Source organism: Mycetomoellerius zeteki, unplaced genomic scaffold (genome assembly GCF_001594055.1).
Source record: "Mycetomoellerius zeteki isolate Tzet28-1 unplaced genomic scaffold, Tzet1.0 scaffold206, whole genome shotgun sequence".
NCBI classification, from domain to species: domain Eukaryota; kingdom Metazoa; phylum Arthropoda; class Insecta; order Hymenoptera; family Formicidae; genus Mycetomoellerius; species Mycetomoellerius zeteki.
Genome location: NW_017257021.1, coordinates 516,497 through 531,890, shown reverse-complemented (window position 1 = coordinate 531,890; position 15,394 = coordinate 516,497). Strand labels below are relative to the sequence as shown.

The 15,394-nt window shown below is 28.5% G+C and overlaps 2 protein-coding genes across 2 annotated transcripts in view; one reads left to right on the top strand and one right to left on the bottom strand.

Annotated features, from left to right (window-relative positions):
• Positions 1–15,394, top strand: part of LOC108722522 (uncharacterized) — a 303,847-nt gene that overhangs the window by 96,374 nt on the left and 192,079 nt on the right. The gene's annotated exons all lie outside the window — the stretch shown is intronic.
• Positions 1,345–5,638, bottom strand: LOC108722525 (uncharacterized). The gene is made up of 3 exons (XM_018447685.1): positions 5,548–5,638; positions 1,825–1,956; positions 1,345–1,498 (listed from the first exon to the last, which is right to left on the bottom strand). Exons 1-3 carry the CDS (start codon positions 5,636–5,638, stop codon positions 1,416–1,418), a joined length of 306 nt encoding a protein of 101 aa, XP_018303187.1. The 3' UTR covers positions 1,345–1,415.

Below are 15,394 nucleotides of genomic sequence, written 5' to 3'. Positions count from 1 at the left end.
TTAAATTCTTTTTAGTTTCTGAAAAAGTTTTAAGATTTTTATTCGTGCGACTTTTAGGGACATGTGAAGTTTGCGATTGTTGTGAAATTGACTTTTTGGAATGCGAATGTACATTATTGTTCTTCTTTCTTTTCTGCATCAACAAATTTGCCGTTTTTTCTTCATTCTCTTTATCATTGTTACTGTTTTCTGAAAATTTCATAAAATTTTTATGCATACTTATATTACTTTTAAGAATATGTGAATCTTTGAATTGTTGTGAGATTGACTCTTTAGGATATAAATTTATTATGGAACTGGAACGATCTTCCTCAAGTTTGTTTTTTTCGTAATTGGTAGATGAATTTCGCAAGGACGGATCTCTCTTCATGTCGGATATTTCGTAGTCCTTGTGTCGTTGATGAATTGCCTTCCAAAGGAATTTTTTAGATAAATTTTTCATCTCTGTATTCCATTCGTTGCTTTTGAGATTTTTATTAGATACTTCATCGATATTTGTAGCCGCGGATTGTTTTGAGTTTGACCAAGAAGAGTCATGAAATCGATTTGACCTAGAAGAGTCTTTCACGTCCACACTATTTTGATCCATTAACGGATGCCGTACAAACGATTTTGAAGTGGTAGGATCAAGCTGTTACACATAATAAAAAAAAATCACACACATATATATATATATTTTTAAGTTAACATATTTAAGATATTTTTTATGTTATTTTTAGTGACAGATGTATGTATATTTTATTTTTGTATTTATATTTCATAAAGATTTTTATATTTCATAAATTTATATATATGATATTAATATTTATTAATGATAATAATTTTATTAAATGTAATATATTTTATTAAACTATTATTTTATTAAACTTTGTAATTATTTTATTATAAACTGATTTTAAAGATATATTCTAGTAATTGACTTCAATTTAATTTTATAATTTACATCTATACTTATTTCCAATGTATGATAATATTTCTGGATTAATAAAATATAAATTAATAAAATAATAGTTTCTTTTTATTAACTCCCAGGTTAATTTACAATCTGTCGTAAGAGACAATAAATACATTTTTTGAAGCTGTATAGACTTGTAGATAATTCCCCACATTGATCCATATCCTCATTACCAAATTCAAGTTAAATACTAAAATTATTGTTGAATACTGGGAATTAATAATTTAATCATGATTTTTTTGGAGATTCTGTATTGATGTATAATAATGCCAAAACTGCTGGTTAATTTAATGGTCCTTCCAGAAAGAATAATTTTTGTGTATCCTTACCGGGATCGATTCGTCGTTCGTAAGTTTTCCTGCTTTCGTAGTTTCTTCGACATTGTCGAGGGTAAGTTTCACGTTTCTTCTATACGCTGCCCATTTTTCTCTTTCCTGTCGGCTTATCTCCTGCATTTTCTTTATCCACGGATCCTCCGTCCTTTGTTCCGGATCCTCGAGTTTTGTAAATTCCATCCCCAGGTTTTTCTCCGTCGATTCTTCCCTGTTAAAACGGTTGGCTTCTTAATTTTATTTATAATAAGCTGTTTCACGAATTTTATTACCTAAAAATTTATTTATTTATAATTCGTAATTATTAATTTGTAGCTATACATATTAACTTTTGATATTCTTTATACGAACGAGTATGATATTTTTTAAATAACTTATGTAATTCTTCATTTCTTAAAGAGATTGTTTATAATACTTTATAAATTTACTTATTGTTCACTAGTCTAAATGTGTATAAGACGTTTGACATAACAGAAACTAAAACAGGAACTTTATGAACATCCTGTATTATCAATGCAGTGACTGACTGCGGTTTACCGGAATACCTCGGGCCATAGTACTTGTCAGGTGGTTTCCAGTTGTAATTCGGTAACCGCTGAATACGGTTGTATGTGTTCCTGTGCCTCGGAATTGCGAGGTTCTTCTCGAACTGTCTTGAGTCGGTGTAATCTGCAAACAAGACTGACGCTAGGTATCTGGTCCTTAAAGACGAGACTTAATCACCACTTGGTTACATTTTGAACATATAATATGAAATAAACCGAAGTACTTGAAGTTGAGGGTTCTTGTCAAAGAGTCACTTAATGTCTCTTATCCATGCGTTATCGTTCCTGATTTTCTTGTTTATTAAACTTGAGGTTAAACTGGGGATATGTTAGTTTTATACTAAAGTAGCTACGTGAACGATTATTAAAGTCATTTTCTTAACAAACAGATAAATATGTATCTTTTACAGCAATTGCATTTTCCATTTGTAATTCATAATCATTTGTGTATATGTATGTGTATATGTTACGTGTTATTTTAAAAATATTTATCAATGTCTTTTATAAAACCACTTCTTTTGTCAAATTCATCGTTTATTATTTCTTCTTTCCAATATTCTGCAAAGTTTATATTTCTGTTTGTTATCAATCTGACTTTTTTCATAAAATAATCTGTTCTCTTGGTTATAATATCTCGTTGACTAAATACAGTATGTAATGACAGCAGTATAAAAAAATTATGTGCACAATAAAGCATGAAGATGATAAATGCATGAAAAGAAATCAGTTTCGCGAAACGTATATTAACTCGTAAACGTACAATGAAACGATCGCTTTGGCGACATAGTCTAGCTGAAGATGTATGCTTTTAGCCACAATCGGGTACAGTTTAACGATATTTAATTGCTAGCGAGACATGGATGGTAATTGAAAAGATAAAAAGTAATAAAGCGTTACGACGGTATAGTCGTTTCTCGCGTGGAGTCCATTTACCGCGCGGTATTTACTTTTGATTCATCAACTGTCAGACACTCGCGTACACGCCCATACAGATGCATGTACTGTCACCACGGCTATTTTCTACCATTTTCTTTTTCGTTTGTATATTTAGTTTTGCTGGGAAACTTTTTAGCAATCGTTGTCGTTTTGACGTTATACAAAAATTTATCTTTAGATAATTAACTTCAGCTAAAAATTTTACATTCGACAAAACGAAGATACTGCGCTTAATTCTGAAGACATATGATTTTATTATTATTATTATTGTTATTGTTATATTTTAAGAGGATACTGAAAATGGAAAAAGTACAATAAAATTGTACACAAAAACATGATTAATAACTGTCATTTTCTTTTAATTTTCAATCAAATTTAAATACAAAGTGATCTTTAAAACATTGAGTGTAATGTGTGTATAATTGAATATATTTTAGATGTTAAACATATTTCTCTCAGATATGAAAAAAAATAAAATAAAATAATTTATGAAACACAATTTATAGACGTATTATCAAAATATTTTTAGCTAAAGAGAAGCGCCACAAAAATTCATGACGCTAATAAAATGTATTAATGCGAAACTCGTGCGATTTCGATTAAATTAGGAACAGAAAAGAAATTATTCACATTAACTCGCCAATGGGCAGCACTTTTAGTAAAATTTAATTTATTTTATGATGCATAGGATATTCCGCTACTGACGATGGAATTAGATTTTGGGTGCGCCAGCTTTTGTTGGGGAAAAAGCAACTTTACCCTTTGACGCTGGAGTACGACACGGAGTAAACTGTAATCTACGAAGTTAGCACCGTATTTTGAGCGGATCGATATAACGAGCTGAAAGTATCCGACAGCCTTTATCGCTGCACGGAGATTGCATTCGGCCACGACTTTTATGCGAAACGCTCCGCGACTTTACCCGACGCGTTACGATCGCGATACGAACCGCGACAGAAATAGAAAATCGATGTTAACCATTTCGAACGGATTCAAGTTTATCTGCGAGATTGACGTCAGGGCTTAACCTAATTGTTCGAAAAGATTTTCGCTGAAATCCAGTGAATATCAAATAAATGAGCTGTCTTTATCTCGTGACAAAGTTACTATTATAGGTAGATAAATAGTTAAGAGAAAAAGAGAAAGAGAGAGAGAGAGGGGGGGAGGAAGAGGGATGAGATTCTTATTTATATTCTACATTTAACATTAATGTAATATTATATACATAATATATAATTCTAACTTCTTTGTTTCTCTTGCGATGATCGCGTATATTCTGATTTCTTTCAGTTATGAGCTATTAATCAATTTGGTGTCAGTTTTTCCTTAAGGAAAAATTAGACGAGACATCATCTTTTTTCCTACCACTGTCTAATATATTATTAAATATGTCTTACAACTACAATGCTTATAGTTCATATAATTAAAATTTTACTTGTAAGTTCGTTTGAGTAAAAATAAGATCTTATTGTCCTCATGTGATAAAATTTTATAATTCTTATTTCAAAATTAAAATTATTAATTATACATATATACATATATATATATATATATATACTGGTAATAAGGCTATACTAAGCGAAAAAAATTAAAGTCGTTTATTCAGGTAATAGAATTTTCTAATGTGTGTGTGATCTAATCTATAGTAATATTGCGAAAGCTAAAATGGTATAAAAAAATTAATGCAAGCAAGCATTTGAAAAGAGAACGCAAAGAAGATATATTTAATTCATAGCACATTTGCCGCGATGTCTGAGAGAATGGAATAAAGTGTACACAGGCGTGTACAATTTACCGTATAACCAACACGTTTCCCGATAATTACTCGTGTCTGTGAATAATCTGATCGAGACGCTAGCGTGAAAATGGCGATTTTCACCGGATTCAGACATGGCGAGATAAGATAATCAAATTATCATGATTCAGCATAATCTCGACAGCGTGCCGATTGATATACGTATACATCCTTAGCTATATTAAATATGATTCGTTGTGATAACGTTGTAACATAAAAGAAAAATTGAAAAAGATCGTAGGAATCTCTTTGCAAAGGCGAGAGAAACTTTCCTTCCGATCTTTTTCTTTTATAATTGCGATCGTGTTGGTCGATCCGCTGAAGCGGATAGAGATAAGGATTTCGTGTTACGTCAGTTATAGAACTCTAATTGATTTTTGTTTTTCTTGTTTGTTTTGTCGTATCTTACGTAATAAACTATGTTAATAGTGTAACATTGTGATTGTAATATAACAGTGTAACTTATTATGGCATTTCCTTATAATTTCTTTCTGTATTCGCATATCTATAATGCATTAACTTTGTCCGAAATCACACGGTCATATCATTCAAATTTTATAAAATGTGTCTGTGTGAATGTATTTAAATTAAATTACCTAAAAAATGTCTAAAATTTATCAAAATGATACTATAATATTGTAATGTTACATATATACTATAAATATAATATATATAAAATATAGTATAGATACTTAATTATATGAAATTATTGATAAATTTCCAGCGGTTTTAAGTGATTTGTTTAATTTTGCAAAAATAAACATTTCAAAATAATGTTTTTCTGAAAATTACGGAATTAAAAATTTAGTAAACATCTTAAAAGTTATCCTCTTATATAATTACAAAATTCATTGCTTATCTCCAAAATGTCAAATAAGGTACTAATATTGACACTATTGTATACCGATTGTGATAGCGAAATAATAAGTTTTTTATCGAATATTTATTTGTAAAATTGTGTATAAAATAAAGTCAGTTGCTTACTGTATGAATCCGAGACATGAATGAATGGCAACAGAAGGCAGAAGACAAATGCCACAAGCACGAACAGGTGGCTACTGTGGCTGATAGCCATTTTGCCCGGTAGCATATGATATACACATCATGTATGTACATATACTGCTGACCGATTGAAATGGTAGGGATAGATTTATTATCCATGAACGAACCCCGTTGTAGTAACTCCACCCATAATCATCCTAGAACTTTTCGAAGAAGGATTGACACATATACTGATTAATCGCGGTCTTTTTCAATAGAATATCGTAAGACCGCGATGAATTTAATTACAAATATTAGTAAAAAATAACGATAATCAGTAAAAATGATTGTAAACACACATTTTTGAGAAGATGCTATTTCTTTTTGAAAACAACAGAAATAGATAAGTAGTACGAATTTTTTAAATTTCAAAAGTTGTTCGTAACTCTATTTTTTTATTAAGATTATATGTATGCACATATAATCTTATTATTATTAATTGATTGTGTGCCGACAAATAGCTTGTACGATTTTAGAAAAGAGATATATACACTGAAAAAAAATATAGTCAATTTTAATAAATATTTAGTTCAATACTGCCAACTAAACATTTACTTACAACAAATAAATATTTGTTCAGTAAAAAGAATGATTGTTAAATCAAGTTAATGTTTCTTGTAACAAATAAATATATCTTTATATTTAATAAATATTTAGTTGGCAGTATTAAACTAAATATTTGTTAAAATTGACTGTATTTTTTTTCAGTGTATGATATCTATATATATCTTTGTTTACTACAGTGAGTCACACACGTTATTAATCATAATATTCATATCAATGCAAAACCAATATGATTTCGCAAATGACACGGAAAATCGAGAGTGCCGTGTTCGATTTCGATACGCTTGTCGCTTGATCGCACTTTGTTCGTCTTAATAAACTACGCGTTCAATCAAAGCAGTGTTCGTAGCCGATTAATTTTTATTTTTGTTCTCTTACTTAAGCGAGACACTCCGTGAATCTGTATTATCTATTTTTGCAGATATCATCGAGACATCTATACATAAAATACATACATATATAAATCAATTCCAATTTTTTTCTCTTTTATCAATACGGCTTAATATATTTGTTCGATCTCTGATATTTGAAAGGTAACAATAAAATATGACATGACGGCAGGAACTAACCAGTTGAGACAGGTAATGCAATATCATGTAGATGTCAATTCCTTGATCGCAATTTTTATTTACCAAGACAGTTATATTTGTGTTGTAACAGTATCGTAACATTATCATTTATCAATTAAAGAAGGTTAATATTTTTACTATTGGATTGTTCAGAAAGTTCCGCAGTATTTTATTAGCTCAAAATATACAATATCTTTGTATATTATATAATATCTTTGTTAAAAATGAACGAAATTCAAATTTAAAAAAAGAGTTTCAAAATTTGAAATTTCTACTTTCAAAAAACTATAATTTTTGAGTTTATGTGAATTTGATAATATTTTTATATATAAAAAACTACGAGTTGAAAAAAAGAAATTTTTCTTCTCGCTTTGTAGGTCTGTCATATGCAAAAAAATTTTCGACTATCTATCGTGAAAACTTGAAATTTTGTCTACAAAATCGGTTTTTTAAATAAAAATATTCCTATGATTTTTTCTTGTTCTTAAGTTATTCGCGAGTTAAGTAAAAAGGAGCATTTTAACTTTGATTGCTCATAACTCCATTAAAAATCATCGTACCGCAATTAAAAAATTTTTGAAGCTGAAACTTTGCTCTATTGAATGATATAATTACCAATTTAAAAAAAAATAGAAAATATATACATTCGAGCTAAAAATATGACATTACTTTCCTTTTAACTATTGCGCAATGATTATAAAGACAGTAATGTCATATTTTTAGCTCAAATTTGTGTATAATATATTCTACATTTAAGAAATTAGCAATTATATCATTCAATAGAGCAAAGTTTCAGCTTCAAGAATTTTTTAATTGCGGTACGATGATTTTTAACGGAGTTTGAAGCAATCAAAATCAGAATGCTCTTTTATTTAACCCACGTGTAATTCGGTAACAAAATATTGTAGGAAAATTTTTAAAAACGAATTTTTAGGGATAACTTTAAGCTTTCACATCAGATAATTTTGCAACGAATATATTCTGAGCTATACATAATTTTGAGTTAATAAAATATCGCGGAACTTTCTGAACAACTCATAGATATACATATTGCAAGAATAAAAATTAATTAATTTTTTTTTGCATATAAATATGAAATATTTGAAATAAATGTTTATCAAAAGGTCTATGTATCACAAAAGAATGTCACTACAAAATATAACATTTTTTTATTTTATTCTGTTTAGTAGACCAATTGTTAAAACTCTTCGATGAATTACGTGAAGCAATTTGTGAAATATTAGTTGGCAAAACTATATTGACATCAAATCTCTGAAATTTAATTTTCTCTCATTAATTTTTTACATTTTGGATTATAAATACTGTTTAATTAAAAATGTAATCCCCTGTTATTTCTTGTTTCAATCAACGCCGATGCATTGAACCAATGCATTTGCCGTGATATATTTCTTGATCTTCTGCTGTGATGTCTTGGTTTGATCCGCTTATTTAAAACATTAAAATTTAACACCTTTAATGTTGAACATTTTGTCAGTCCATTTTTATTTAATATTATTAGAATTTAAGTTTTTATTAATTGGTAGAATTACCATACTTCAGGCGGAAATTTTTGATTTTTGTCAAATAATTTTCTCTAGTCAAGAAAGCACGTTTTGATTTAATCAGCTTATTCAAATTTATATTGAAATTTAAATTCTCATGTAAGTATTTCAAGCGGAGTTTTTCAATTTTTGTCGATGTGATTTTTGTGATGGAAACTTGTATTAACGGATAATTTATAAATGTTATTATTTTATTTACTGTTTCTTCAAAGAGACTCTTTTAAATTTTTCTAATTTAATTTGGCATTGTTTATAATCGCCCTTTTTCCTAGAATCTCCTTGTTTATAGGTATTTTTTTTTTAATATAAATATATTTTTATCTCTCATTTATATATCGATTTGTGCTAAATCTGATGAGTGCGTATTCTCCTGCCTTTTACCATCTTTCAATTTAGTTGTGGATTTTTTGTTTTATAATTAATATTTCTATATTTTCTCTAACATTGATCTGGTATATGTCGGGGATATAGTTTAGCAATATCTTTATTGTCTTGTTTTACGATTAAAATATTAAAATTTATTTGCTGATTGGTATGATTATTTTTTTCAAAATATTTCTATTTTTTATACATAAATAAATACGGAAATTATGTGTGTGATTATTCCTTACAATTACATCTTTTTTTTCAAAATATATAATTCGAAGAAACTTCTTCAGATTCTTCGAAAAGACTTCGTGATTTCTTCGAAATCATATTTGGTATCGAATGAAATTTTCTACTCTCTGATTTTTCTATAGAAATTTTAATGAACGTATATTTGACGTATATTTGATTTTATAGACAAGTAATTGTTTTCTTTTCGGTGTTTCTCTCGCCTCAGATTCTCTTCCTCGGATTTACTCATAAAATCGACTTTTTTTTTAATTAACATTTCTAATCTTTTAAATCTATACGATCATAATTATTTATATTATAAATTGCATTGACATTACAAGTTTCTCTGCCCATTTAACGTTTGTATCTAATGAATTCTCATATGATTTTCTAAGCTACCTTTTCCTGGATTCGTTTCTTTATTGGACGATGCCTTTTGACTTTCAAGAGAATTCCCTCGATATCTCACATGGCAAGTCCATGTGAAATCATGCCTGTCACGACTCCGTTTCTTGTCTTTTGCTATCAGCTTTTCGATTTCGGTCGCATCCACCTCAATATCGATAACAATTTCCTTGAGTGAGTTTTTATAGACACGACGAACCCATAGCGATCTATTCCTGAACTTGATCATTTCGATTTTTGCAATTGTCTTCTGAATTTCGATGATCAGTGCACGAAGCTATTTTAAAGAAATTTCATTATTGAGGTATGTCAAATTTATTGACGTTTTATTTGCCGATTCGATCAACATATACAAATTACTGAAATATAAATTTGTAGAATTATATTTTAAGATTTTAAATAATATATATTAAAATCTTATACAATATAAATGTCATATGTATGATATATATAAGTATATATGTATATATGTATATTTTTACATATGTATATGTATGATATAATATATGTGTATATACACACATAGAAACATTACAAAATTTTTTTCTTATTTTTATAAGGTAGCATTTTATATAATATATAATCTAAGAATACGAAAAAATAAACAATTTTTATGAATAAATTTTTATTTTATTTATCATTCTAGAAAATTTTAGAAATTTCTGTGCGTTTTTTCCGTAAAAAATGAGAGCTATATAAATATAGTTTTTAAAAAGCCGCTTTTTTCAAATTGCTGGAAAAAAACCGGAAAAATTTCGGTTTTTTCCGAAAAATTTTTGCTGTTTTTGCTATGTAAAAAACATAATAAGTAACTTCTAAATTCTTTTATGAAATTAATGCGATCTATGAAATTATGTAGCATTATTTTTATTAAAATTCTTTAGTTATCCTTCTATTTTTATAGTAAAATCTAATTTAATCTTCCTTTAGTACATGGCAAAGCTTAAGTAGACAGATTTTACTCTTATAGTTTGTCACACTCATCTAATGAGTGGTTTAATGGACTCCTGAAGTGTCTCTTTGTAGTTTATTTTTTTTCAAATATTTTGTTACGAATTCAGTTTAAATTCAAATTATTTTCTAGACCTACTATTATCATATAAACATAATGTTTGGACTCTATATTTTTAATTCTTACATTAATGGTGCAATAGTATGTTTTGTATTTTATTGAATACATTATGCGACCTCAATCTTTTATACAGTTTCAAAATTTCTGTTAACTTATCCCGCTGTGTACATACACTATACGCAATTATTTTCTTTACGGAAAGAACCGAGAAGCAAACGTAATAGGTTTTACGAGTACGTGTGAATTTTTCCAAAATGAATTTTTCTATCCTTGGGAAAAAAATCGAAAAAATATGCGGAAAAATTGGAAAGATTGGGTTTTTTCTGATCTTTTAAAACTATATATATATAAATAATGATAATATAAAATATTCACATAAATTATGATTTTATAATATATTTTAGGAAACTCATATATATGTGTATATATATATATATTATATATACATATAATATATGTATATAATATGTGTGTATATGTATATATGTATATATACAATATGTATGTGTGTATGTAGCACTTATTTTTAAAATATTGCTAAACCTTAGAAATATTATATAATAAAAATAATATGAAATTGCCTATTAATTATATGAAAATGTCTACCTAATAAACCAAAGTAAGTTTGATCCACTTGATTTTAATGACAGTGTAATTTGAAGCAATAATGTTGTAATAATAAAAAGATAATATACGATTAAATATACGCGTACCATTATTCTTGAAATTATGTAAACATTTGAATTATGAATATAAAAATGTATAGTTTTTAAAAAATTTAAATTAAATGATATTAAAATAAAATCTTATCCTCAATTTTATGCATGTCTAACTGTAAGTTAGGATTTTATTATAGTTACATAATCCCATATAAATTATTATGTACTCGTAAGTATAAGGCAAATAGAAACAATAAAACTCTTTCCTAGATTATTTTTATGAAATAAATTTAGTTTCGAGAATAAGCTGTCACAGTTTTTGTTCGATTATTTACTACGATTGAAGGGAAAGTTCCTTGCTCGTGAGGATAGTCAAGTAATTTTGCTGTCTCGATTTTTTAGTGAGATATTGGAAGTTTCTGCTGCTGTGCTGTCGGTGACACTCGATTTTGCGGAAGCAAACTTTCTATCTCCGTGATGCAGGAGACCCTGCAAATTTAAATTGGATTTCATTGTAATGACACTCATTGAGCTTAAATAAATTAAAAACACGTAGAGGATAGACTTTTAGTAATATAGTTAAACGAGGGATTAACGTATAATGGATCAGTATACTGTCAGTATACTTGCGTAGATAAATTTTTATTCATGTTTTATGAAACAATCTGGAAATTTTAAACGTATAAGATTTCACAAAACATGTTTCATGCAAAATTATTTTGCTTAATTTTCTTAAACAATAATAAATGGAAAATCAATCAATATATGAATAATACAAATAAACGAAAAAGTAAAGGCCTATTTGTTCAAAACGGATCTTGCATTAGTATCAGTATTATTAAATTGCTTGTTTATTTAATTTATTTACAGTAAATTTATTTACAGTTTTTCAGCATATTAACATCTTTCTAATAGAATGCTTGATTGAGCATCAAATTATTAAAATTGTTTGTCAATTTAATTCGTAATATTACTACAGTAGTTTAATCGCATTTCCATATGGGATATCCACGGGATTGCTTTGTCAATATGGGACAATTTGGGACATCCTCAGGATAAAGTGTGCTGTGTGGGATCTTTATTTTTGAACACTATCGAAATAGTACTCAGAAATGCCGTGACTGGAGAAGAGTTAAGAAGATTTCATATTATTTGTATAACATAAAACAAAACGTCAATGTAGACTTGTATAATTTTCTATTTCCAATTAAATATATTCTGTTCTCTATTTTCTTTTTTCTACCGATTTGTATTAAATACTTTTTCGCACTTGGAAAGCAATTCGTACTATGCATATCTACGCATCCGATCTATACCGCTAAATCGATAATTAGGTGTGCAGTCGATAATTTTCTTATAGGGTAAAAAGCTGGTTCAACGACTCTGATTCACCCTGTATATATAATATACACATATATATATTGAACACAAATTTTTCAGTAGTTATTCTTTTTATATTTGATATATAGTACCAACGCTATTATAATTTTGTAATATGCTAAAACAGTCATCGAAACAACGTTAATTTCCTGAAAATTATATCATACATGTCACAATTATTTGGTTGCTCGTGGTCGAATCATCTCGCAACGTTAATTTCGGCAAATTATTATATTCGATTCCATTAGACAATTTACGCATTTAACGCGCCACATATTTTACACGATTATCATTTACAAATTTTACCGTTGAACTGTATTGGCAACAAACCGTCGACTGTTACTCGATCCACTCGCTTAATTTCAGATCAGCCGAGCTACAGTCAATATTTTATGAGGCTTAATGAAAACTGTCAACGCGACGACAGCTTTGATAAATAAAGCCAGTTTTTACACCCAGCCGATGATACTAGTCGACGTTCTCTTCAAGTTTTAATGCATCGCCCGTTGCAACGAAATTAAATCGCTCATACGAAGTGGAGAGAGAGAGAGAGAGAGAGAGAGAGAGAGAGAGAGAGAGAGCTCTAAGTTTCTTCATGTATGTGTAAACCAGATATCCATATGTCTATCTATATATTTATAGATTATATGGTGATAAAGGAAAATATCGCATGCACTATTTCTGCTATACCTCAAAAAAAAAAAAATCAGAAGTAACATACAGAAAGAAGAAAAATGGTACATGATTCTCTCTAGGAATACTTTTATAAATCTATAAGGATTAAATATTTATTTCAAAAAATAATTTAAAATGTAATCTAATTTGCAGTATATAATGTCATAATCAGTATATAATACACGTCATAAATAAAGATTATCATAAAGGTTAATAAGATATTTTTATAATACATTTTATTAATTGCCATTCATTTTATTCATTAGTTATAAAGTCTTATTTATGATTCTGTATTTGATATACATATTAGAACGGATCCAGTTTTCCTACAAATCGATCGCCTACAGATCGATTGCCTATATACAGGGTGTTTCCAAATTAAATCGCAAAACTTCGGGAGCGTGTAGAGGAGTAAAAAACTAAGAAAAAAAGTCCTATAGACATATGCTCGTTTTTGCTCCGTTTCAGAGAAATCGAAAAAAAATGTTTACATTTCTTGCCATATCTAGCACCGACATATTTGATTACATTTTCCACTTTCTGTTATGAATTTGTCAGTCGCTCTTTGAAAGCCTTTAACAGTAGATGAATTTTGTCTTTTGCAATATGCCGCGTACGTATTCTAATAGTGAATATGCTGATATGGTTTTTGTATACGGTTTCTGCAACGGTAATGCTTTAAAGGCGGTGCGAGAATATGCACGACGATTTCCAAACAGAAGAGTGCCAAACCGAAGAGTGTTTATGTTGACATTTAATAGATTGCGAGAGACTGGATCATTTTCAATTCGACAAGAAAACAACCGATTTCAAGCAGCGTTACGAAGAGATTTGCAGGCAGGGAATTTTTTATAAATTAAATATATTTTTTTCTTTTTTCGTGATTTCCTGCGAAACAAAGCAAAAAGGAGCATATGTCTATAGGACTTTTTTTCTTAGTTTTTTACTCCTCTACACGCTCCCGAAGTTTTGCCATTTAATTTGGAAACACCCTGTATATTATTACCTACAGTTTGATTGCCTACATGTACTATATTCTTTACTTTAAAAACACAAATTCTATTTTAAAACACAAATTTTCTGCTTTAAGAACACGAATTCTTTGTTTTAAAACAAATTCTCTGCTTCAAAACACAAATTCTCTGCTTTAAAAATACAAATTATTTTCTTACTTAATTTAATTTTATATTTGTGCGCAAAAATGTTTGTAGGCAATCGATCTGTAGGCAAATGTGATTTCGTCTTTGAAAATTTTATTTGCGCGCAAAAATGTTTGTAGGCAATCGAGCTGTAGGTAATAATACTTGTAGGCAATAATACATATAAGCAAATGTAATTTCGTTTCTAAAATTTTTATTTGTAGGCAATAATTTTTGTGCGCAAACGGACTGTTGGTAAAAGTGATGTAGGCAAACGATACTGTAGGCAATCAATTTGTGGGCAAAAGGATCTCTATACGGAAAAAATTTTTTTTTAAATTTACCCTAAAAATATGGTAGTTATGGTACAATATAATATTTTAAAGATTTTTACCATGCACTTCAGTAAAATTAATCAAACTTATTTTATACTTTATTGTAGTTTTATTAATGAATAAGAGAGATTTACATTAAAAAAATTCTTCGAAGTACAATGTCATCCCACGACTATCATATTTTCAGGGTAAACTCTAAAAAAAATTCTCTTCGTGATTTGTGCTTTACAAAGTTAAAGCCCTCCTTAATATCTCCGCTATTATATAGTGAATCTTAATGATTACTTATTGTTAGTTTAGTAGCTCGCCGTGACACTAATATTACCAATACTCAATAACCAACACTTATTATATAGTAACACATTTCTACTTTCAAGTATTTCGAAACATTTCTGAGGTACACTTTAGCATTTAATTATACCTACTTCCCCTCATTTTTCTTAAACTTGAACATATTATCACACGAATATATGTATTTTTGAATGTGTTATTTGCTATTTAACATTTTATTTGACTGTATATATTTTGAGTAATACAAATTTAAACAATACCATGGCATTTTGCTAATGTGGCCTTCTATGGATATTGATTACTCACGATCTCTTTTTTCATATCAAAATAATTATTTGATAATCGATTGTAACTCTACTGTTAATCTATAGTTTATATTACGTGTACTATTTTTATAGTACTGAGATTTTTAGACGTCTGCCTAGCTGGCCCCCCCACCTAACCAAATCTTAATGAAAAAATTATGGAATAATGCGCTATTTATGCGCTATTCATATCCGCAAACAAAAATTTTTGCGCTCCTTCCGTTTAGCTAAAAAAAA

What these genes read in the sequence shown, in the direction of transcription:
- LOC108722525 (XM_018447685.1), bottom strand. Translation starts at nt 5,638, where the DNA reads ATGGCTATCAGCCACAGTAGCCACCTGTTCGTGCTTGTGGCATTTGTC. An exon ending in TCATGTCTCGGATTCATACA is followed by an intron (nt 1,957 to 5,547) that starts GTAAGCAACTGA and finishes TCTTGTTTGCAG; the next exon opens with ATTACACCGACTCAAGACAG. An exon ending in CTATGGCCCGAGGTATTCCG is followed by an intron (nt 1,499 to 1,824) that starts GTAAACCGCAGT and finishes CCGTTTTAACAG; the next exon opens with GGAAGAATCGACGGAGAAAA.